This window comes from Notolepis coatsorum (assembly GCF_963971535.1).
Source record: "Notolepis coatsorum genome assembly, chromosome: 1".
Taxonomy (NCBI): domain Eukaryota; kingdom Metazoa; phylum Chordata; class Actinopteri; order Aulopiformes; family Paralepididae; genus Notolepis; species Notolepis coatsorum.
This window is the reverse complement of record NC_140165.1, coordinates 218888411-218913251: the sequence shown is the minus strand read 5'-3', so window position 1 is coordinate 218913251 and position 24841 is coordinate 218888411. Positions and strand designations below refer to the sequence as shown.

Here is a 24841-nt window from a genome sequence, read left to right as displayed (position 1 = left end):
TATATACATATTAAAGAATCTACACACAAAGGAATAATAACATTAATCTCGATGGCGACTGTGATACAAATTATAATTATAACCATGGTGCTCATAGTAGACTTATATCGAAATTACCAAAGTATTTAATTAAAAGGTAAGCATAGTCTAACAGTAAAGTGCATCTCCCCATGCCCAGCTAACGGAAAGGAAGAGTCAGGATTGTGATGTTCATGGTAGGTTTTCCTCGGATGATTATAATAATTTGTTGTTAAAAGAAGGTGATAGGGACACTGTACAGTTAAATCGAGGTCCCAATTGAATTTGGTCGTTTTAAGAACCCTATCGCAAATAGTAGGGGGTTCCCTGACGTTCCTGGCCAAATTCCCAATCTGGTCTTTGACATCAAGGCCACTTAATCATCCCTTCCCCTTAATTGGCTATCAATCCCTGTCTGCTGAGCCTTTCAAACATTGTGTAGTGTGATGTGTGCCTGGTGCCAGTATACAGTATGGCAGCCATCGAGCCTGCATAGCCCAAGGTTGGGTGCTACACAGTGGTGGTGAAGGAGGCAATTCCCACCCTACAGTACATTGTAAAGCGCTTTGAGTGTCCATAAAAGCTGATCATTCATTCATTCATGTGGACATACTAATTTAACTACCCCAAAACCTCTCTCCCCTGCACCTTTTCAAAGTATGGATGGTTCCCCGTTCTTAAGAGATTTCTTGTGCATCATGCCCTGTGATTTGTATGGTCAAATCTCTGAGTCTACCGTAAAGGCATAGAAAATGGAAAACATAAGACTTGTTTCAGGAAGCCCTAAAATATACAACAACAAAAAAACGTCTCTCTTGCAGACACGAAAAATCACTCTGTCTATTGTGTTTATGCGTGAAAGAATTAACATTTACATCCTCATTAGGTTCAACTTTGTTGTCCATTGGCAACATGATGAGCTCAACTATTAAGACTAAGTGGTAACCGTTGTACTAGTTAACTTCCTAAACAGTAGGGGCTCATAATTACTAACAAGAATGTACAGTTCTTCTTTCACGTGTAGTGGTCGTCAAAAGAAGGCTCCTGTTTGCACACCCACTTCTCTGACTTATGTGTGGAAATGAGAGCTCCCTTCATGTCCGAGTTGGTTTTCCAAACCGGATGAGAGGGTTGCTCGTAATCATCATGATTGTTGGTTCTTGGTCTTGCCAATTGGCCCTTGTAGCTGGCTTTCTCTGAGTAGTATGCTTGCTTTTTTGAGTTGAGATGTGCAGAATGTTGCATATTGGTTATTTTTTGGGCCTTTTTATGTTTCAGCTTTGGGGGGGACAGGGGGGGAAGCGTGTCCGTACAGGGGGGAGACGCTGGACTTTTGATTTTGAAATTTGAAATCTCCTGATGTGTTTTCGGCACCACAGACACCGGGCCAGCCTTTTCCTCGCCCGTATCCCTCGGCTCTGTCTTCTCTACGGAGAACTGTCCTCTTCCCAACACATTATTTCTCATGTCAATGCTCTCCTGATCGTCGCTGTCCTCTGTTTTGATGGTTTGTTGTATTTCGTCTTCGTCCAGGCGCACTGAGTGTTTGGTACGTGCAGGATGCTTCGTCTGCTGGTGTTTCCTCTCATGACTCCTCTTGGTGGCCAGATAGAGAAACCTCTGAGGACAAACGGAGCAGTGGTACTTCTTCTCTGTGCCGGGACTTCGGGGGGTGTTGTCGAAGCAAGAGCCGTTTTCCATACAGCTCTCGCAGACGTAATCGCCGCCGGCAGGGGCCTCGCCAGGAGGGCCCTGCTTACCGCAAGTCCGACAGAAACACGGGTGGGAACCGATGATGTGCGCTCTCAGGCCAGACTGTGTGATAAAAGAGCTGTCGCAGATGTCGCAGGTGTAATTGGCCCTTGGACTATTGTTTCTGAGACTGTGTTTTCCCTCTCCGCCAACAGCTAAGATACCGTCATCTACACCCCTGCTTCTCCTATCTGGGTAGGCCTCACTGGATGTGGGCCTGGCAACTGGTGCTGGGGGATAACTGTATTGTCTTTCTTTCCTGTGCCTGAATCTCAGCTTCTTGCTCTTCTTTTTAGGTTTGTAAGAATAGTAGGGACGCCAAAGCTCATCAGCCGTGTCATGGTCGTCGCCTATCCCAGACTCTACAGCCGAATGAAGGTCCGTCCTGAGGCGAGAGGTGGTGCTTTCCGCACTGCACTGATCTGGGCTTCCTCCTAGACGGTATGGTCTAGTTTTCTTTCTCTTGCTGGGGAACAGCACTGAGCCTTTGATTCTGCGGCGGATGATGGCCTCATTGCCTATTTTCACAGTTATCTGGCAAAGGGGAAGAGTGTCACCATCCACAGATGGACCTGGGCATGCAGACTTGGCAATGTATGTTTCAGTCTCAGGGGCTAGGCTGTCTGTCTCTGACTGAAGTATCTGCTTGGTCATAGCCTCGACTTTCTTTGCTGCAGCCGATAGCTCACCTAGCTTGTCAGCGGTGCTCATGGATTTCCCTAAGAATGCCAAACTATGACTGGTGTGTTCCAGGTTCATGAATGCAGTGGATTCTCCATCTGGCTGGATCGGGCTTGTGTAGTCAAACCCAATCAAGGATGCACCCCTGTGTTCAGCCTCTTTTCCTGTGCCTCCTTGATGACACTTTTCCACCTCAGCATTTAAGCTTTGATCAATACCTTGCTTACATGGCTGATCAAAACTGATGTGTGGCATCACCGATGCAACCATCTTTGGCGTGGCCATGAATGTCACAGGCATTGAGAATGATACTGGATCAGTGTTCCTGAGAATAGCATTCTCCTCTAATTGGGGGATAGGAGAGCTGCAGTCTAGCGGGGCTTGATCACCTCCATCTACCTCTTTTGAGTATGTCTGACTGTATGTCTTGTATCCTCTCTTTCGAAACCTCATGGGCAGAAGCCTGTAAAGTTTTATAGGGTAAACGCTAGCTTTAAATCCACCGTTGGCCAATTTCTTATTCACGGCTAGCCTGGGATCGATGCCGTGAAAAGCCTTCTGATGGTTCTTTAAGATGTAGTAAGTCATGAAAGTCTCAAGGCAGAAGATGCACTGGTAGCGGCGTTCGCCCGTGTGCCAGACTTCATGCTTGGTACGGTACTCTGCCAGGGCGAACACCTTGTTGCAGTAGTGACACGGGTAGGCCCTCTGCCAGGAATGGACATTCTCATGGCGCCTCAGACTGGACAGGGTGATGTAGATCCGCTTACACACACTGCAGTTGTACACCCTCTGACCCCCACCTGGTTTCCTTGTCCTCTCCGCGGCTTGCTGGGCCTCTAATTCATCCATTCCAAGAGGGTCCGGGCTGACTGGGGCCGAGAGGCCTTCGGGAGACGGTTGTGTTTCTGCCACTGCGTTGTCCGAGCTCTGCGTGTTGTCTGAGGGAAAGTCCACTGCTCCGTCCTCTTTGTCACTGGGATCCAGTTCATCTGGCGGGTCTCTCGAGGCCTTGGGGCAGACCTGCTCATGGTTACGCAACCGTTTCAGGTGCATGAACTTCCTGTGACAGAATTTGCAAAATAGGTGACTAACGAAACGCTTTTTGTGCACTTCTGTGTGAAGAGTGAGAAGTGCTTCACTGGTGAATATATCAGGGCAGTATTCACAGCTATAGATTGATATGCTGTGTTCTGCATGAGGGGAAAGGGTAGGTGAGTCTAACTCCGGTTGAATATTTTCTGTGTTTATAGTCGGCCCTGTGTCTGTGCACTTCTCTGTTCCTGCCTCAAAAAAGAGTGAGGGTGGTGTTGTGACTGCAGGTGTCATGACACCATCCGGTAATGTGGGGCCGTCAGTAGTTGGTATATATGTGTGTGGTACAGCCGGTGCAGGGAGTATGCTTCTACCTAAAGTGCCTCTCAGCCTGTGGCGTTTCTTTAGTGGGCCTGTATTCCGGTTGGCTAGTTGCTTTGGCTGTGATTGTGAGGGCTTAGAGATCTTTTTGTTGTCACCCTGGCTGCAGTCTCTGTGTTCAGTGGCCTGGCTTACTGCGTACGAGTGCTCCGACAGGGCATGTGTGGACTCATTATCCGCAGTGAAGCGGGAGGCGGCAGGGCAACTGGCCGGGAGCCGTCTCACATCCGGTGACCGCCTCTCCCCATTGGATAGGACCAGCGGGGTGAAGGGGTCGCTCCCGGGACCCACTTCAGTGATGGAGAAGGCGTTGGTGATCCGTGGCCCTCGAGCACTGTATAGCTCCTCGGGCCTGGGAGCCTCCTTCTTTGTTTTCTTTGGGGCCTTGCTGGCGTCTGTGGTATCAACACCTCCTCCGGCTACTGTTTGTGGAACACCTGAGCCCTGCCTCTCTTGCTCAGTTAACCTCTCTAAAAAAGGAATCCCCAGTCTCTTTCCAGCCGCCATGAGGCCCCCTGCGTCCTCTGTGCCATGCGGTGCCACCTTAGAGCAGTAGATGAAGTTGAGGATGCTGGCAAACACGTCAGACTTCAGGTCCAGCAGCTCCAGGACCTGACTGGAGCTACGGGCCTCTGGGGACATCAAGGCCTGCCTGAAGTAGCCGCTGCAGGCCGCTAGGATGTTCCGGTGGGCCTGGAACTTGACGTCCTCCACCACAATGGTGACATCACAGAAGAGTCCTTGGAAGCGCTGCTCGTTGAGCTTGCTGAGCACGGCCTGTGGGTGAGTGCTGTCCATGGGTTCCTGAGTGCCTGGAGACGCCACGATCATCTGCACGGGAGACACGTGAAAGAATGAACTTTAAAAACCAACCAATCAAAAACATTTATGAAAGACAGTTTGAATAGGGAGACCCAGAGGTGTGACAAAAATAGAGTAGGCTATATATTAAATTGAAATTACACTTTATAATGTCCAGCCAGTTACGTTTTTTTTTGTAGTATCGTTATCCATAATTATTAGATAATAGTAGATAATAGATTTAACTGTTTTTTAAATAACTGAGAAATATTTAATATTTGTACCTAAATATATGCATGATCCATGTGCTCCAGTAGCCTACTCTCCTCTTTTGATCCTATAGCCTGAGAAGCACCAGGCCGGCACCTATTTAAACAGAATGTACTCCCTTCATAGTCCCAGCAGACAGACCCGGGGGACTAGAAAACTGATTTGAGCTTGACCGTCCGTAATAGTATTATGGAATTCAAGTGAATGTGTGTCAGTTTCATAATGGAGAGCGATACAGCTTTTTAACACTAGATGGCAGTAATGTCCTGACAGAGCAAAGCCCCAGACCTACTGTGTCAACAGCCTGTTCTCACCATGGGAGATAATAGAAACATTTCTATCTCATACTTGTGTCATTAGTGGAAGGATGTTGCTGCTGATGAACCTATTGATTCTCAAATAATTCCCAGTTTGAAATTCCAAATTCCACTCCCTGTTTGAAGTTCCCAATTATTTCCAGAAAGAGGTGGACTACTTTTGGCCCTGCTGCCCAAGCACTCATTCCCTATTTCTTCCATTAAGATGTTCCTCTAGGGATTTGGTTTCTCTCTCATGGAACCTTTTTTTTCATCATTTCCCAACCTCAGTGCATGACTACTAGGGGCTGCAGGCCTGACTGAGTACATTTCCCAGTTATAGCAAAGGTCTTTCTACAAAATCAATAGCCTAAGGCACAAACACAGATGTGAGTGTGGGAAGAGCTGGCCTGGTGGAGCGGGTTAAAGTGAAATGCGTTGTGACTCATTCGATATCATAACGACATCATCGTCGTCGTTGTTATTATAAATTACAGAATTTGCTTGATTGCAAGCTCAGTGAGCCGTGACGTCTGTATGCTGCGATTTTTCAGGTGTAGCTTATCTCATGATCTGCTCCCTCCCCTCCCTCCCTCCCTCCCTCCCTCCCTCGGCAGAGGTTCATAGGAGAGGCGTACGATCGGACGGTTCCAGGAGGATGAGTCATACGTATCCCAGTGCCCCCTTCTTTAGTGCTCGATTAGTAAGTAGTGGAGGAATGCTCTGACTGCTCTCACCCACATGACCACGTCACCACTGTTACAGGAACTGTTAGCCAACATCCTGGGAAGGAGACGGCTGCTACCAACTACAGCAGAATATGCCCAGGAATCACTGCCATGACGGTGGCAATATTCAAAAAAATTTCAGATATTTGTTTTTTTCTTTGAGTGGTTGAGTTGCTAATCCTATCCTTAGGTTAGATTAGAATCAAATCAAATTCAAATCAAATTTATTTGTAAGGCCCGACAACACATGTTAATGTCCCCATGGGCCGGACACGTCTTCTTTAAACAAGTCAAGAAGAAACATCACAATAAATCAAGAACACAAAAACACCATAAAGTCCAAACATTTTTAAATAAATAAAATAAATGCAACACTCCCAGACATACCACATGCGAAGGTAAGGAAAAACTCACTAAAACCTAGCAATAGGAAAAAATGCACCACAGAGAAACCTTGGAAGGGCCGTTCAAGGGGGGATCTCCCTTCTTAGATGTTGGTGATAGTAGTGTTGCAATAAAACAGGCAAAACACCTGACGATGGCAGGTAATTGGTTCCACAGGTAGGGAGTGCGGTAAACAAAGGCTTTGTGGCTGGCGGATTTCTTTTTAACCCTAGGAATCAATAGAAGCCCCGCATTTTGTGAGTGCAGAGCACGAGCCGGCAAGTATCGAGAGATGAGGTCGGATAGATAGAGCGGTGCGAGCCCTGTTGTAGGTGAGGAGTAGCACTTTTTTTTTGTTTTATATTATTATCTTTTTCCTCCTTTTTCCGATTTTTCTCCCATCCCAATGTTAGTCGTTATGCCAATTCCCAATCCCCCTTCCTGGTCGTTGCACACTACCCCCTAGCGTCGGTCTGGGAGGGCGGAGACTATCACATGCTTCCTCCGACACATGTGTAGCCAGCCCACCGCTTCTTGTCACCTGGCAGCACGGACTCTCACTGGGAGAGTGTAACGTGTGGAAGGATCACACTACCTCTCCCAGATCCTTCCCTTGCTGTGCAGGCGCCCCGACCGAACTGTAGGAGTCGCTGTTTACAACAGCCAGGACCCACCCACGCCGGCTTCCCACCCGCTAACACTGCCAATTGTGTTAGTATGGACGGTCGGCCAAGCCGGAGGCACCACAGCCGGATTCGATCCCACTGGCTCTGTGGTGGTAGACAGACGCTTAGTCCGCTGCGCTACCTGGCCGCCCCTAGGAGTAGCACTTTTAAAGTAAAATCTGGCTTGAATAGGAAGCCAGTGTAAGGCGGACAAAACTGATGTGATGTGATACAATTGTCTAGTTTTAGTTAGTATCCGTGCAGCCGCATTTTGCACGAGTTGAAGATTTTTGATGCTTGAATTAGTTAGGCCTGAAAAAAGTGCATTACAGTAGTCTAGACGTGATGAGACAAAAGCATGAATTAGGTTTTCAGCATCAGCCAGAGTTAAAATGGGGTGAATTTTTGCAATATTATGAAGATGGAAGAAGGCAATTTTGGTAAAAAAAAATGTATACATGCATTAAATGAGAGGGAGGAATAAAAAATTACTGAGGTTTTTTATGGTGGAGCTCTGAGATACATGAGTATCAAAGTTGAGGTAGATGTCCTCAAACAGGCCTCTGTGGTTTGGGAGGCCAACAATTAACATCTCAGTTTTATCTGCATTAAGGCGTAGAAAGTTTTGCAACATCCACTTTTTAATGGCAAGCAGGCAAGCCTCAAGATTTTGTAATTGGGAGGAATCGTTTGGCTTAATAAGGTATATATAATTGGGTTTCATCAGTGTAAAATGAAAGTTTATGCTAAAATTGCGTATGATATTGCCGAGGGGTAGCATGTAAATCGAAAATAGCAAAGGACCCAGAACAGAGCCTTGTGGGACACCGCATTGCACTGGGAGGGTCTCAGATGTTAAATCATTATAGACCATGCAGTGTGTTCTATCAGTTAAATAAGATTTAAACCAAGCAGGTGCGTGACCCCGAATGCCAACATGATTCTCGAGCCGACTTAGAAGAATCGAATGATCGATAGTGTCAAAGGCTGCACAGAGATCAAGCAATAAGAGCACAGAAGTTAGGTTTGAGTTGAGAGAGAGCAGCAAGTAATTTGTGACTTTTGTAACCACTGTTTCGGTGGAGTGTAAGGCTCTAAAGCCAGATTGAAAAGATTCATTAAGATTATTGTTTGATAGATGGTCAGTAAGTTGCGACAATCCGTTCTAATATTTTGGATAGGAACGGAAGATTGGAGATGGGTCTATAGTTTTTCAAGATTAGAGGGTCTAGGTTCGGTTTTTTAAGTAGTGGTTTAATGACGGCTGATTTAAAGGCCAGGGGCACCACGCCAGAGGTGTTGAAGATATTGAGTAGGGCAGGGCCTAGAGTTGGGAAGAGTTTTTTGATGAGAGTTGCTGGAAGAGGGTCAAACAGACAGGTTGAGGGTTTAGCCGCACCAACCAATTTAGAGAGGGCACTAAGTGAGACGTTTAAGGCAGCAAAGCGTATGGCTGGATTCAAAGTCAGGGGGAAAACCCATCAGAGGTTGGGAGGGACTCTGATTGTTGAGTAAGCCAACAATTTCATCTCTTATGAGATACATTTTCTTGGTAAAGAATTTAATGAATTCGTTAGCCGAGAACGCATGGTTTAGGGTAGTTGGTTGTTTCTGAGTAAGTTTTGCAACTGTGTCAAACAGAAACTTTGAGTTGTTTTTGTTTTCGTTAATGAGCCTGGAAAAATATGAGATTTTGGCAAGTGAGAGTGCCTTTTTGTAATTACGTAAACTATCGTTCCAGGCAAGGCGGAACACTCAGAGTTTGGTCGAACGTCATTTATGTTCAAGTTTGCGACATGCCTTTTTAAAGGAGCGAGTTTCCTCCGTAAACCAGGGAGTTTGTTTTTGCGGAGCACGTTTAATTTTAGGCTTAAGGGGAGCGACAATGTCGAGCGTGCTACGAAGGGCGGCGTTAAGTTTCTGTAAAGAGATCAAGGGGGCCAGAGTAAGGCCCTGTCCACACGAACACGGGGTGTTATGTAACCGGTTGCACTGTTCGTCCACACGCAACCAGGTTTTTGGAACACTGCAACCGTGGTCTTTGAAAACCGGAGTCCAACAATTAATATGTTATCTGAGCGCGTAACAAGCTCAGAGATGAAAGTGGAAAACTCATCTAGGAAGAGGGTGTAAGGGCCTGGGGGGCGGTAAAGGACAGCCATTACAAAGGATGCAGTGGAGGTAGGAATCAGACCATCACACTTTCTGGTAGGGGGATGTATTGACATCACAAGTGCAGTACAACAAATAGAGGTTTGGCATCCAATCAGAGTGAAAATGTAACAGTAAAGTGCAATAGTAATATACAATGCACAGGTGATTAAGCTGGGTATAACATTTACATTTTGTCGGGCGGCTACGTGGCGTAGTGGGCAAGGCGCTCGCCACGAATGACGGAGACGCTGGGCTTGCCTGTTCGAGCCCAGCGCTCCACATTGCTTTCAGTTTAGCTGGCCGTCCATACTAATACACATTGGCCGTATTAGGGGGTGGGAAACTGATGGGTGGGGATCGGGCGTTGTGGACAGCGACTCCTACAGGTCGGTTGGTGCGCCTGCGCAGTAGAATCAGGAAGTGTCGGGGGCAGCGTGAGCCTCCCACGCGTTACTCCTCGCCACTGAGAGATCGAGCTGCGCAGGTGAAAAGATGCGACTGCTGTTACCTCAAGTACCGGAGGGGACTTGTGCTATGTATGACTTAGTCCACATTGGGAGGCAAGAAACAACGTTCGTGACAGGGGAGGGTTGAATTGGACGATACGAAATTGGGATGGGAGAAAATATAGAAAAATGGGAGAAAAAGTGGATCAAAAAAACACATTTACATTTTGTCATTTAGCTGACGCTTTTATCCAAAGCGACTTACAAGTTTTGTACAACAAGACAGCAGGAAGGGTACAACTCTTATCAGCTGAGTAACAATGTTCATCAAAGTGTTGAGTGTTGGCGGCTAGGTGGCGCAGTGGGCAAGGCGCTCGCCACCAACGCAGGAGATGCTGGGTTTGAGCCCAGCTATCTGCGTTGCTACCAGCTTGGCTAGTCGTTCATACTAATACAATTGGCAGTATTAGGGGGTGGGAAGCTGGTGGGTGGGGATCGGACGTTGTGGACAGCGACTCCTACAGGTCGGTTGGTGCGCCTGCGCAGTAGAATCAGGAAGCGACGAGGGTGGCGTGTCCCTCCCACGCAGACCCTCGCCGCTGAGAGATCGCGCTGTGCAGGTGAAAAGATGCGACGGCTGCCTCCTCGAGTACCGGAGGGGACACGTGATGCAAGGCTTCGTCCACATTGCAGCCGGCTTGTGGGAGGCATGGCCTAACAGCGTTAGAGACAGGGGAGGGTAGAATTGGACAATACGAAATTGGGGACGGGAGAAAAAGTAGATAAAAAAAAAAGTGTTGAGTGTTACAGTGTAGGTTAGTATATTAGGTGCATTAAGTGCATGACAGTAAGGTTAGTTAGGGTTAGAGTTTAAAAAAAAATTCAGATAATGATTGAAGAAGTGCATCTTTAGTCGACAGCAAAAGATTGGACGGGTTTTGGCTGAGCCGTTCCCTTCACAGCACGATATGCCAGGTCGAGGGCCTTGAAGCGGATTTGTGCGGCAATGGAGAGCCAGTGCAGGTCCCTGAGAAGTGGGGTGACATGGGCTGACTTCTGTAGGTTTGAGATCAGGTGGGCCGTTGCGTTATGATGAATGAGTTGAAGAGGCTTGGTGACAGTGGTCGGAAGGCCAGCAAGCAGTGCATTGCAGTAGTCGAGGTGGGAGATGACTGTTGATTGGACGAGGAGTTGGGTGGCTTCTTTTATCAGGAAGCGGCGGACCCTTCTGACGTTGCTCAGTAGGAATATGCAGGTTCTGGTTGTCGCTGCGATGTGAGCGGAGAAGTTCAACTGGTCGTCAAGGACAACACCAAGGTTCTTGGCGGTTGGGGACGCACAACTGTGACAGAAAGGTCGGTCAGGGGGGAGGATTTGGCCGGCAGGTGAAGCAATTCTGTTTTGCTTAGGTTCAGTTTGAGGTGGTTGGTCGTCATCCAGGCGGAGATGTCAGACAGACAGGCAGAGATCCGCTCAGAGACGTGGATATATGAGGGAGGGAAGGAGAGGAAGAGTTGAGTATCATCGGCATAGCAATGATACGAGAAGGCATGAGACGTGATAATGTTACCCAGAGATTTAGTGTAGAGGGAGAAGAGAAGGGGTCCAAGGACCGAGCCCTGGGGGACACCCATCCGCAGGGGGCGGGTGGCAGACAGGGTCCCTCTCCATGACACTTGGTAGGAGCGGTCATTGAGGTATGATGTTAGCCATGTCAGCAGAGCCAGCCACTCCCATTCCTGCGAGGGACACGAGGAGGATCTGATGGCTGACTGTCGAAGGCTGCAGATAGCTCTAGGAGAATCAGGACAGAGGAGAGGCCTTTTGCTTTTGCTAAGTGAAGTGCCTCTGTGACCGCAATGAGGGCCGTTTCTGTGGAGTGACCAGTCCTGAATCCTGACTGATTAGGGTCTAGGAGGTCATTCTGTAAGAGATAATCAGTGAGTTGGTTCGATACAGCACCTTCAAGTGTTTTGGAAAGGAAGGAGAGAAGAGAGACAGGACGATAGTTGCCTATGACGGTGGGGTTCATGGTGGGTTTTTTATGAGCGGTGTGACTCTGGCTTGTTTTAGGGAGGTAGGGACCACCCCCGAGTTGAGGGAGGAGTTGATGGTTGCAGTTAGGAATGGGAGGATGTCTGGTGCTATGGTCTGGAGGAGTGGGGAGGGTAACTGATCCAGCTGGCATGTAGTCGGACGGTTCGATGTTACCAGTTTCAGGGTCTCGGCATCTGTAATGGGAGAGAAAGATGACAGAGTGAAGGATGAGGTTCTCAATTCAGTATTTGGAATGGGTGGGGGTTGGGAGAATGAGCTGCGGATGTTCTCCACTTTTTCCTCAAAGAAGATCGCAAATTCTTCGGCAGAGAGAGATGAGGGGGGGGGGTGGGGGGGAGTGAGGAGGGAGGACATGGTAGCATGCAGTTTGCGAAGGTTCTTGGCAGAGGCCTCGATCCTATGGTGAAAGAAAGAAGCTTTGGTAGTAGTAATGGTTTATAAGATATATAAGTTGGTACTACTGAGTAATAGTGCTAATCAGATATACTGTATATAGAGAGTTGTAGTATTAGGCTAATATGTATAGTGATATAGGTATAAACTATGGTAGTAAGTAGGGATGCCCCGATCACGTTTTTTGCCACCGATACCGATCGTCTATGAGCCATATCGGCCGATACCGATATAAAAAAATGAAATTAAATATATATATATATTTTTTTATAAAATATATATATTATATAATTATACTTGTAGTTGTATTATCTGCGAGACATCGCCACCACGCAACAAGTCAAAATGCTGGCTATCTGCAAACAGCTCCACTGTCTGTGTGTATATTCTGCTTTGGTCAAATCACATTCAGCATGCCCTCAGCTAGCCCCTTTCGTGACTGCGATGCAAGCCAGGGGCTAGAATACGCATCGAATCAATGTTATAAGACATTGATATCAGGAGCTATCTGTAGCTACTGCTAGCCGGCTAGATAACGTTAAGACAACGCCTCAGTGAACTATTTAGTTTACTGGGACATTTCGTGTAAACAGTGAGCTAACGTGAGCTACCTAGCTAACGGAGGTATCATGCACTACTAGACTATTGCTGGAGCATTTGTTGATATCAGGAGCTATCAGTAGCTAGCCGGCTAGATAACGTTAAGACAACGCCTCAGTGAACTATTTAGTTTACTTGGACATTTCGTGTAAACAGTGAGCTAATGTGAGCTACCTAGCTAACGGAGGTATCATGCACTACTAGACTATTGCTGGAGCATTTGTTGATATCAGGAGCTATCAGTAGCTAGCCGGCTAGATAATGTTAAGACAACGCCTCAGTGAACTATTTAGTTTACTGGGACATTTCATATAAACAGTGAGCTAACGTGAGATACCTAGCTAACGGAGGTATCATGCACTACTAGACTATTGCTGGAGCATTTGTTGATATCAGGAGCTATCAGTAGCTAGCCAGCTAGATACCGTTAGACAATGCCTCATGTATTAAACTAAAAGTGAATAGTTGACTGAGTCATTTTGTTTAAACAGTAACGTCGTTAGCTAGGTAGCTAACGTTAGCTCACAGAGGTCCCATGCACTAGAGCAGACTATTGCCGGAGGCAATAGGAGCTTCTGTTGACACGTGTCTGGGAGGGGCAGGGGGAGGGGGAGGGGCAGTGCGCTGCAGCTCTGTGTGCCTGAGAGAGAAGTCAGCGAGTGAGAACTCCGCTAAGAATTGGATCATGTTTTTCGATCGGTTTTCACGATCTGTGAAAATAAAGCATTATCTGAATTCACCGATCTTATATTTATACTGAATATCGGCCAATACCGATCGCTGGCCGATCGATCGGGGCATCCCTAGTAGTAAGTCATACTGGCCAGCAGCGTAACTAGTTAGAGTAGGTATAAGGGATATAGTATCTACAGACATTTAAAAAGGATTATATGCAGGTATGTATAGACAGATGTGTATATATATATATATATATTAGGGCTGTCAGTTTATCGCGTTAATTAGATTAATTAATTACACAGCAAATTATCGCGTTATGAAAATTAACTCAAAATTAATTACCAAAAAAATAAAGAAAATATTTTTGTTGTACCTCATTCATTCCATAAGAATGTAGAATACACATTTACAGACTCTTTTTTAATATGGTCCATTTGCATGTTCTTGGTATCTGATTCTAGGGACATCTATGAATCTCAGGGAATGTATTCCCAGTGTCAGAAATACTGTGGGCTAGATCCACAAAGAATGGATTGCACGGTGCAAGTTGCACCCTTACTTACAATTCATTATGAATTGAAAATGGGGGACCCTGATGTAAACAAGATGAAAGTATTTCTCTGGTCTGCAACCCCTTAACAATTGTGTGTATTGAGCAGTACTGTATTGTACCCATTCTGCAATCTGTTAATAACAGTTTCATTCAATCAATCAATCTGCGCGGTGATTGATTGAAAATTGTATTTTGAGTCAATTGTAATAAACCAAATGAGAATATCAATACATTTTATTTTTTATCTTTGACTGTGAATAACACCATGCTCAAATTGACCAGACCTGAAAAATCTAAGCAAATTAATAGATGGAATATGATTAAACAGAAGGTTTTGTAGATACAGTACTGAATTCTGCCATCCGGACACATGCAATTTGAAATATGATTATAGAATATAGAATATCAGGCATAAAATGGTTATGCGATTAAAATACGATTAATTAGATTAATTACAAATCCTGTAATTAATTAGATACATCTTTTTAATCGCCTGACAGCACTAATATATATATATATATTAGTGCTGTCAATCGATTAAAATATTTTTTTCATTTTAATTTTAATTTTATCTTTTTCCCCCCTCCTTTTTTCCGATTTTTCTCCCATCCCACTGTTAGTTGTTATGCCAATTCCCAATTCCCAACCCCCTTCCTGGTTGTTGCGCACCCCCCCCTACTGTTGGTCCGGGAGGCCGGAGACTGTCACATGCTTTCCTCCGACACATGTGCAGCCAGCCGGCAGCCAGCCTGGCAGCGTGGATTCTCACTGGGAGAGTGTAACGTGTGGAAGGTCGCACTACCTCTCTCCAGATCCTTCCCTCACTGAGCAGGCGCCCCGACCGAACTGTAGGAGTCGCTGTCCACAACGCCCAGGACCCACCCACCAGCTTTCCCACCCCTAACACTGCCAATTGTGTTAGTATGAGCGACCAGCCAAGCTGGTAGCAATGCCGAGAGCTGGGCTCGAACCCAGCGTCTCCAGCGTTGGTGGCGAACGCCTTGCCCACTACACCACCTAGCCGCCCGATTCAAATATTTAATCTGATTAATTGCATGATTGTCCATAGTTAACTCGCAATTAATCGCAAATTAATCGCATTTAAATAAAAAAAGAATTTATCTACCTTAAACAGATTTTTTTCAAGTTCCAAATTGTAATACTCTTATCAACATGAGACTCAACAAATGCTTGCTTTATGCAGCCATTTAACACAAAAGGATGACCCTCATGCATTGCAAATTTGCATCAAATTCAAAACAGTGATGCACAAAATAACTTAAAAGAAAATAATAATTTAAAACAATGAATAAAGTGTGCATGAAATAATAGGGGAAAGAAAACGTTAGGAACTTGTTACATTCACCCACACAAGGGCTGAGGACTCACACCCCCGCACCCCCTCTCTCTCTCACACAAACACACCCCCCCTCTCTCTCTATCTCTCACACACACACACACACACACACACACACTTCAGAAACAAACATAGTATCAATGAGAGTATCAATAATACACCCGAGTGAAGTCTAGTAAAATTTTTTAATAAAAGTTAAAAAGAAATTATAAAAAAAATAAAGTTAATCGTGAGTAAAAAAAAATTGCCATTCATAGAGCGTTAACACTTTGACTCCCGGAAAACGCTTAAAAGCGTCATTCCCGGCCATGCTCAAGTTGCCGGAGGACGCTTTACAGCGTCCTTATATCAATATTTCAAAAATCTCCGATCGGATTCATATTTCCCCTCCGCTGGCCTGAGATCCACCAGGAGGACCCACTGAGCTCTCTGGCGGTTCAGGAGCGCCATCTGGTGGCCGATCGGCGCAATCGCTTAACAGGAAGTGCTATGGAGGTTGTGCTGATCGGCCGTATTACTTCCGGGCACTCGCTATAGGTTCCGGGACTCGATCTCGACACACTACATAGCGATCGATTGCCAATAACTCGATAAACAACATGATTTGGACGTATATACCATTATACAAGCTGGAAATGGACCGGGTAAATCTACATCCCATAATGATAGAATTTCTACTCTACGATGATCGCCCAACGGCGCGCGGAGACTGGGGTGAGTTTTAGCGTGTAAAATTACCGTCTTCGATACTAACTGCTATGATCAACATTTGACCCACATTAGATGATTGGTATAACGCTGCCCACGGAATTATAAACGCCCCCTAGCCCATCCGGTCAACATCAGATGACGTGTAGTAACTTCTAGAAGTACGTCTAGTTGGAATTTTTTATATCGCGCTGATTGCCATAAAACTGTATTGCATCATCAATATAATGCATTTGGGGCTATATATCACGTTCTGGAGAAAGCTGCAGAAAGAGATGAAAACATACTTATACATTAGACCTTACTTTACTATGAATATGTGAATGAAAAAGTTTAACGTTGCTACACAATGAACAATACATATAGGACTTTGAATGGGCCCTAATAATGGCAATGTAGCAATAGAATTTAAAAAGTTATAGCCATGCAAAGAAGGGGTACTTCTCCATAGACAAATAGAGCCGGCAACCTATGGTATATCATGAATTTAACCCATGGCAACCAAAGTGTTAATACCGCGTTAACTTTGACAGCCTTAATATATATATATATATATATCCAGTATCACACAGGGACACTAAAGGGACACTTTAACACATTGGGTGCCACGCCCCTTTGCCAGCGCTGTAATGGGAGGTCGGGGATATTTGCCAACGCTTATACTATATCTTAAATTATGGCTATGGGTCTAAAACACCCCTCTCTTATCAATGACTTGCTTGCAGTCAACATGTACGAAACGGATTGTTTTTTCCTTGGTACATTTCCGTTTTATACCGTTTTGAATACGAGTATAGTTTCGGAGAGTTCTAGTAATTTCAGAGAAATTCCGCGATAATAGCCCTTTAGTGGAATACACAAAACACATGTAATTTTTTGGCTGATTTATGAATCGTTTTCAAATAAACGCTAGATTATCGATAGTATATGTGTACTTATGCACGCTAGAGAAGCGGGCTGAAAAATCTATTATCCATGACCTGTTCAGCGCTAACGTCATACATGCACACACACACACAGACACGTTGTGATCGCTATGAAAAAAACATATGATTAACCCAATACTGGTAAAATAGAGTCCTTACCTCACATCAGATGTTCTGCAAAAAGATTAATCCAATTCCTGATCGCCATTCCAAATATTGATCGCGTTTATTGATCCAACGTTATAGTCCGAAACACATAATCGACGCTGCTCTGAGGTTCCTCAGTCAATATGGTAACACGCGATGGGAAAACCCTGGACCGGACTTTTTTTCTGATGCACATGGCCATCCAATCCAATGATGTGCATTACCATCCGGGAGACGATAGGCCCCTTTCAAGCTCAGAGCCATTCCCAATGATAACGTCAGGCTGAGTGGATGAAAAATTAATGGATATTGCTAATAAAAGAAATAACGATAATATAACGAGAACTCGCCATTGGCACTCAACGCATGGCGAGTTAAGACGACTAATCTCGTCGTTGGCACTCAATGTGTTAAAAGGACTAAACTTTAAAAGACATGCATACTCTATTTACTCTCAATGATTGTCAAACTAAATTAATTTGCTCAAAACTGTTTTTGGATGTGTGTGAAATTATGTGTAAAATAAATCTGCATAATGTTTGGGTGAAGTGCCCCCTTTAACTATGGGCACATAAACTAAACATATTGTACACACACAGAAGCACACACACACACACATGCATACGCACATACACTATCTGCGGCAGGGCGTAGGCTTCGCAGATCTGTGGTCAAGCCGTCGTTTCCGTGTTTGTTTGCGCTTGGATGGAAGAAGGGATTCATGGATTAGCTTGATCTTCTATGATTTAGTGAAACGATCACCCGTCGCCAATTCTGAGCTGAGTCATGGTCATGAGTGTGGCCCCTGTCCAACATGGGACTTTCACCCAGCAGCGGTTTTCTAATTGTCTTCATGTGATAGCGGTGTGTTGTGTAACTCACTTGGGTCATTTAGTATTGGTCTGACAGGGTGATACAGTATATCAGCTAAGGCTAAGTAAGCTCTTCTAAATGTGTTGGACGGCCTACTCTCCTAGACTCTCTTTCTTTCTTTGCTTCAGGCTGTTATGATTCAGGTTTATTAATTTTGGGACGGCAGTCTTGTGTCCCGTGACGTTGGCACCACTAGTGCTATAAATTGCTTAATTAGCAAACGGTGTAGCTGTAGACAGTTAAAATACAGCAATAACAGCCAGCCATCTTTACGGTTCCACGTAAGCATAAAATCTGAATGGCTAAAAGTTACAGAATCCAACAGCCATTTTCTTCTCCAGTTGATTGTGGGGGTGGTCTCTGGGATTGTAAAATGGTTGCTGGTTTGTGGGGTACGGTCCTGCTCCAGATTAGCATTACGCCGTCATGCCCCTGTGGTTAATTGATGTCCCCAGAGGCATCCGTGGTATATTGAATAGGTTCATTAAAAATTATCTGTTTGGCTGCAAACTTGAGCTTCGTTCTACCCGATTATTGCAGAATTGGAGAATGCGAGTGATCGACCTTATAAATTTACACTGCACTACTTCCACTGCGAAAGAACATCAGTCGATATTAAATCATTTGTACAATTACACAATAGATGTAATTGTGTAATCGTGGGCTATATAATCTACTTTTCTGTCACTGTTATTGTTCGCTCATCCTCCCCAACGTTTTGAATAGGTTTTACTTTTTTTTTTATTTGCCAAGCAGAATACAGTCAAGCCTGACTGATAATGTCATGTTTTTTTTTGTATTATTAATTTTATGTAGGTTCCAGGATTACAATATGGCCGTTGGCGGTTCCAAGCCTCTCATATTGCTGAAAACACAACCAGCATCCTGCCACCCATGTCAGAAAGGCCTCTGTTGTCACGGCAACATGCTGTGGCGCAGCACTTATTGGGATTCAGCCGGACGGCGAGCGGCGATGCATCAGACGTCCGGAAATGTGGTCCCCTTTCTCTCTCTCTCTCTCCCCTGTCTCTCTGTCTCTCTCTGAGACACACACACAAACACAACCTGCCCTTCCTGAGAAACCGCAACACAGACCAGGCTCCAGTGCATCGGAGGCTTGCCTTTGTCTCAGCTCGGCTATACCATGTACATGTGTGCGTATGCGTGTGCCTCTTTTCTGCAGCAGAAATGAAACCCGATGGACTTTCTCATCCACTCACGGCAAGCGATTTGCCGCAGCCTTGATGCAGATTTCTTTCTGGGTTTGTGCTGCTTATTTTGTCCAATTTGTCCCCTGTAGACAATGTTTACCGCCATCTCAAACGGAGCGAAATTATTTGGATTTGTCATCCAATGGAAGTGCTTTCACCGCACCCAAGCCTACCGTATCTCTAAAGCCTGTTTTTTTAAATGTTTTCCTTTTTCAAAACCTGTAACATAAAAATCCCCTGTGTAGTTAAACACAAACCGAGAAGAGGCACTCGCATACGTCAAACAAAACGAAAATGTCAAAGCAAGAAAAGCCATACTTAACACACCCCTGCAAAGAGTACTTCCGTAGGAGAACACATTGTAATTGGGGGGGGAAACATGAAAAACATACCTTTAGTAAATGAGAGAAAATGATGCTGCGTGCAAACAGGAAACGATGTCATGCAGTATCCTTTCTCTATGGCTCATGCTCTCGTGTACATGAAAAAAAAAGTATAGTTTTTCTTTTTCTCTCTTATGCTAGGCTGGTCGCTTCACAGTGATGCTGTCAGAGGCGAAGCCTCTCTGTTGCTCGTCTTCCTCCCTCCCTCTCCCCCTCGATCACTTTGTTCCAATGTCCTTCGCCTCAAACCATGCACCCCTAGGTCCTGGGCTATGGTAGCTCCACTCAGTCTGCCCTGCCCTCTTCTGCCCAAGCCGGTCCTCTTGTGTACCTCTCCTCAAACCTACGGTCAAGGAGAAAGCCCTGCATTTGGGTACACACGCACGCCGTATAGCCAGACTGGACGTATATACGGTTCTGCCTCTGCGCTGCTTGGGGAACAGGAGCACTCTGCAGACGGCAAGCAGGAGACGGGTACTTTTATTACCGCATGGCAGAGGGGCTGTGGGGAGTGGAGAGCCACTGATCGCTACATCACACACCAGTGCGGTGCGCGGCGGAACAGCGAGAGCAAATGGCCAGTGCACGGCTGCTCGTGAGCACGCGGGGACGAGGCTTTCGCCTGAGCCTCAGAGCCACGGCACGGCTCTCTCCCAAAGCACCGAGGCACGGCAGTCTTATCCCACGCAGGGCACACTGACCAAGATGGGGAAATCTCCTTTCCACGTGGGACGAGATGATCTCTGGCCCACAAAGAAACAACACGCACCTAAATGACGTCACACTACCCATCTGTTCCTCGCTCGTGCGTACACATACACAGTCTTTGTCTGCGCTGCTACACATAATGCTGAAGCCTTTCGCCTTACACGTTCACTGTGGTCTGGTAATGCAGCGTACGAGAGGACAGAATTATTATTATTTGGTATCATACTGATGGAGTAAGAGATGGACCCCTCCCCCTCACAGTATGTATTTTGAAGGGATACGCGGAGAGGGAATGAAAGTGCTGCTACCAGCGTCGACGGGGCGTCGGAGCCTGGGTTCCCCTACAGGGAGGCTGCTGATTGATGCGAAACCTGCAGACGCGTCAGCACTGCAGCCGGGGGAGGGGGGGACGGAGAGGATGAACCAGACATGGCACTGCTAGCCTCCCGGGGAGCAGGCACTTCCATTACATTTTTATGTGTGCGGAGTGACACAAATTTGTTTGTCACCCCATCCCCACATGCAGGGTGGATTCCTCTAATTCCATACGAGAGTCATTCACTATTTACATTTGACAAATGTTACAGAAGCAGTAGCTGGGACATCACACACACATATACAGTGCCATAAAATGTACAAACTCACTTTTAATATTGGTGTGTGTGCTCTCCCCTCTCTCATAAATATTTTATGGCGAGACACAGCCGTAGCCACCGCCGAGAGTGGATCCCCCCCGTTATTGCGTCGCTCTTCGCCGTCATTACCGGCGACTTCGCCCCGGTGCGCTTGTGATCGAGACGTGCAACACTGACCCTCACGCTCAGCCCCGCTGCTGCTGCTATTTCTGGTGCCCGCAGCGGAACCCGCCTGGCTCCACATTACCTGAGTGCTCTCAAGGGCCCCGCATTAAGCACAGGGAGCAGCCGGTGCACCAGCTTGGTCGCGGTCCAGCCCTCACACTCCTCTAAGCTGCTGCACTGTGTTGTGTTACTGTGGCAACCAACGGAGGGAAAAGAAATTGGGTTAACTCTACCAACACAGTGGTATTAAGAAAGACGTTAAAGGTTTGTGTAACCTTTAACACAATTTCTGCGCAGCATAACAATGGGCACTTTGCGGCTCAAGTCGCGTTCCATTGTTAAGTGCATTTAGCACAGAGTACTTCCTACTTTATGCTTGGATAACTTTGCCTTCCTCTTCCTCTCTATTCTTACCTGCAGGCTTTGGCCCAAATCAACCCGTATTAGAACACTGATCTGACACCCAATTTAATACTATTTTGTCCCATGGGACCGCAAGACGATCTTTCTTTTAATGATGTGATTTTGTCCAAAATTCCATAACCATCAATACTGTAGTGTATAATATTGAATAATGTTATGATCAGATTAGTGTATATTTTCTTACTGGGATAACTTCTGAGGAAAGAAAGACCCTACTTTTGAGAACCATTGCGTTAGGTCCTATTCCTATTACAAGTTTACATTCACAAAATAATGTTGTTGAAGTCGGGCTGAAAGGAAAAATGCCTTTTTAACCGTTTTAGATTTTATCCACTTCTGCACCTATTTTATATATATATATATATATATATATATATGCCAAAAAAACGTATCTATTTATTTGCATTCTTATATTCAAATTCAGGCTCACACAAACCAATTTCAACCAATTATATCATGAAGTGTTGACCAAGGTTTTCAACGATCAATCAAATTCCTCCCAACGTTATTTCCCGCCTCTCTATCCTGTTTCACTCTGAAATACGTCACAATACGGAAGCTAGATACTCTCGAAATTCCGTTTCAGTTCGACTTTAAAAGGCACTGCCATTTTTTTTTTATCTGTCATGTAAATCTGGTCTGATGATAATTATAAATGGTAAGTGGACTGCATTCGTATAGTGCTTTTATCCAAAGTGCTTTATAACTTATGCCTCACATTCACCTATTCACTCACACACCGACGGTGGAGGCAACCACGCAGGGTGCCAACCTGCTCATCTGGAGTAGTTAAGGGTTAAGTGCCTTGCTCAAGGACACTTCGACATGCTGCTGGAGGAGCTGGAATCGAACCAGGAATCTTCCGATTACCAGACGACCGCTCTACCTCCTGAGCCACTGTCACCCCCATTATTGGCAAAGTTGTTGTCCACAAAAATCATAGAACAAATTCATGACCTATCTTTACAGTAATATTTATTTCATGCAATTTAACATTAGGTTAGAGGCCTGCTAAATGTGCCTTTTCATTTTCAGAGCCAAGTTCTCTCGTACATGCAAGTGCTTATATATAACTGTTACATGGATATGGATTGTGACTTAATTTGGTCTAGTTAGTGGAGCCCCTGTTCACACATCCACTATGTACTTTTTGCCACCGGTTGATATTACAGCTGGGATGTTCCTGAAGCCAAAGGACAGAAGCACACAGGCCTATATGCCTCAGCTGCTCAGTAGGGACACTCATCGGTAGGGAGGCAAGGCAACAGCGCAAGGCTGAGCAGGCCTCGTCCGCACTCTCAACATTCACACACTCACAGCATACCAAAACACTCCCTTCCAGCGGCTACTGTCACGGGTGCAACAAGCTCTCACACACTTAGCAGCCTACCAAAATGTCTCTTCGGGGGACGGTCTTCGCGGCCGTCTCTCTGCTGCTGTGGAAGCGCGCCGATGTATCTGGAGAAGCGACTCCCCAACTTCTGCGCTACCCTCTGGCCGAGGTTAGGGGATTTTCACCTTCCTCCTTTATCCACCGTTGTCTGGGTGGCTTTCTGGCTCCAGCATAGAGACTCCATGGTCCTCTTCCTGTTGCTCTGTTGTTGCCCGTCTAGAGGCCACTGACACTGCTGCGTCACTCCCGCTGCATCACTGACCCACAAACCGATTAGAAGCTGGATGACGAGGGGTGGTGCTGTGCTGTGAATGTGTGCAGGCAGAAGATATGGAGAAGAGAGCAGGCTCTGCTCAAACAAACAAACGGATGAGGCTTCCGCTCTGCCTCACTCTGGGGGCCTGGTCACGGTGGTATACAGGAAGTGGGTCCGGAGACAGATCTTTTATTGTTACGTAATGAAATATTTTTTTCCCCTCGCAGCCGAGATCCAGCTGAGGAGGCGGTGTTCAGTGTTCTGTGTCTCAGGCTAAGAATAGGCCTCAGTTCCATTCAGGGCTGTGTGCCATCATGGCTGATCCATTTCAACACCCAGCTTTTCCATTTGGTCAGAAAGCGTCTTTTGGAGTGAGGGAATTCATTGAAGTGATTGAAAACAGCATACATTTTGAGCTGTTTAAAGAACAAACAAAAAAACAGACTATATTACAGCGTCCATTGAAGTCTGGTGCAGAAAATGCAAAGCCTTGTTTTATTTGTGGTTCTGTATTTTCTGGACCCCATTTCTTTTAGTGATAGGTGTTGTTCTAAAAGAAGCAGGCATACATTAGTGCATGGATATTTGTTGTTTACATTACTGTGCCATATGTTGTTCCTGAGCAGTTGAGGTCGTAACTGTTAGTAACAGAAAACCAGTTCATACCTTCGTCTTGCCTTGGGTTACTGTAGCTTGCTTGCATAGGATTCAGGTGAGATATGGCCCGCCTGTGTGTGGTTTTGTCTCCAAAATGAGAGTGTTGTAGTCTTTAGGCCTGCAGATGGTGACGAGAGTGACAGCACTTGTTTTGCACACGTTACCCAAGTTTTTTTTATTTGTTTGAGCCTCCTCCTCCTTCTCCTCCTCCTCCTATCATCTGATTCAGGCGTTTCACTGCCGTGTTGCTCCCTCTGCTGGCTACAGTGCGCCTACAGCACAGCTCCTCATCCAGACGTTCCGCAGACAGCTATCACACTTGTTTATGGCAGACAGCTGACTGAGCATAACACGGCCTTCAGCAGCAGGGGGCGCATGTGCAGTCAAGTCTGTGTTCCGGACAGGAAATGCGTTTTCAAGATGACCTTTGACCTAGATATGATTCTAACATTATGTCAATATAGAATCATTTGGGTTCTAATGATCTCCATAGATTGTCCTTGTTTTTTTTCCCTTTGTCTTTCTTTTCTCGTTTTTATTTAATTAATTAAAGACCCACTATGGAAAACATTGTAGGTGTCCTCCTCGCTAATTCTTGTTTAAACAAACTTGGCCGTTAAATGTTGCCATCAAAATGAAGATGAAGAGAAAGTTTATTACTAATGACAAATAGTTTGTTTAATACATGTAAACAATATACACTCTGCACAACATACTGTAATGCCAGTAAAATAATGGATTTGTTGAGTATTGCCCATAGGCCTGAATGGAATGAATGAGTAGCCTAAACAGTAACTAGAAGGAGCAACAATTCATTTTGTTTCAATCTTCTATTTTGAAGCACATACCATTTGACACTTTAAAATGGAAAGTGTGGCCATTTTGGACATTCTATCACTTCCTAATCATGTGTATTATTACTGAGAATGAGAACACTATTATCTGAGGCTTAAACAGCCTGCTTCCAATCCAGTGTAGGGCTGCATGATATGGACACATTATATTGCGATTATTTTGACAAGATAGATTATATTGCGATAGTTTGTCTGGTTTAAAGTTTGAACTCTACCTTTTCTTTCAACATGGTGTGAAACCCTTTCAGTTAG

At 45.4% G+C, this 24841-nt stretch overlaps 1 protein-coding gene across 1 annotated transcript; it reads right to left on the bottom strand.

Annotated features, from left to right (window-relative positions):
• On the bottom strand, positions 1–23868 carry zbtb38 (zinc finger and BTB domain containing 38). Its single transcript, XM_084332566.1, has 3 exons — positions 23745–23868; positions 22820–23494; positions 1–4698 (listed from the first exon to the last, which is right to left on the bottom strand). Exon 3 carries the CDS (start codon positions 4696–4698, stop codon positions 1033–1035), a length of 3666 nt encoding a protein of 1221 aa, XP_084188692.1. The 5' UTR covers positions 22820–23494; positions 23745–23868; the 3' UTR covers positions 1–1032.
• Between the last annotated feature and the right edge of the window lie 973 nt (positions 23869–24841).

Excerpts from the sequence above, each read along its gene's own strand:
- zbtb38 (XM_084332566.1), bottom strand. The coding sequence starts at position 4,698 with ATGATCGTGGCGTCTCCAGGCACTCAGGAACCCATGGACAGCACTCAC.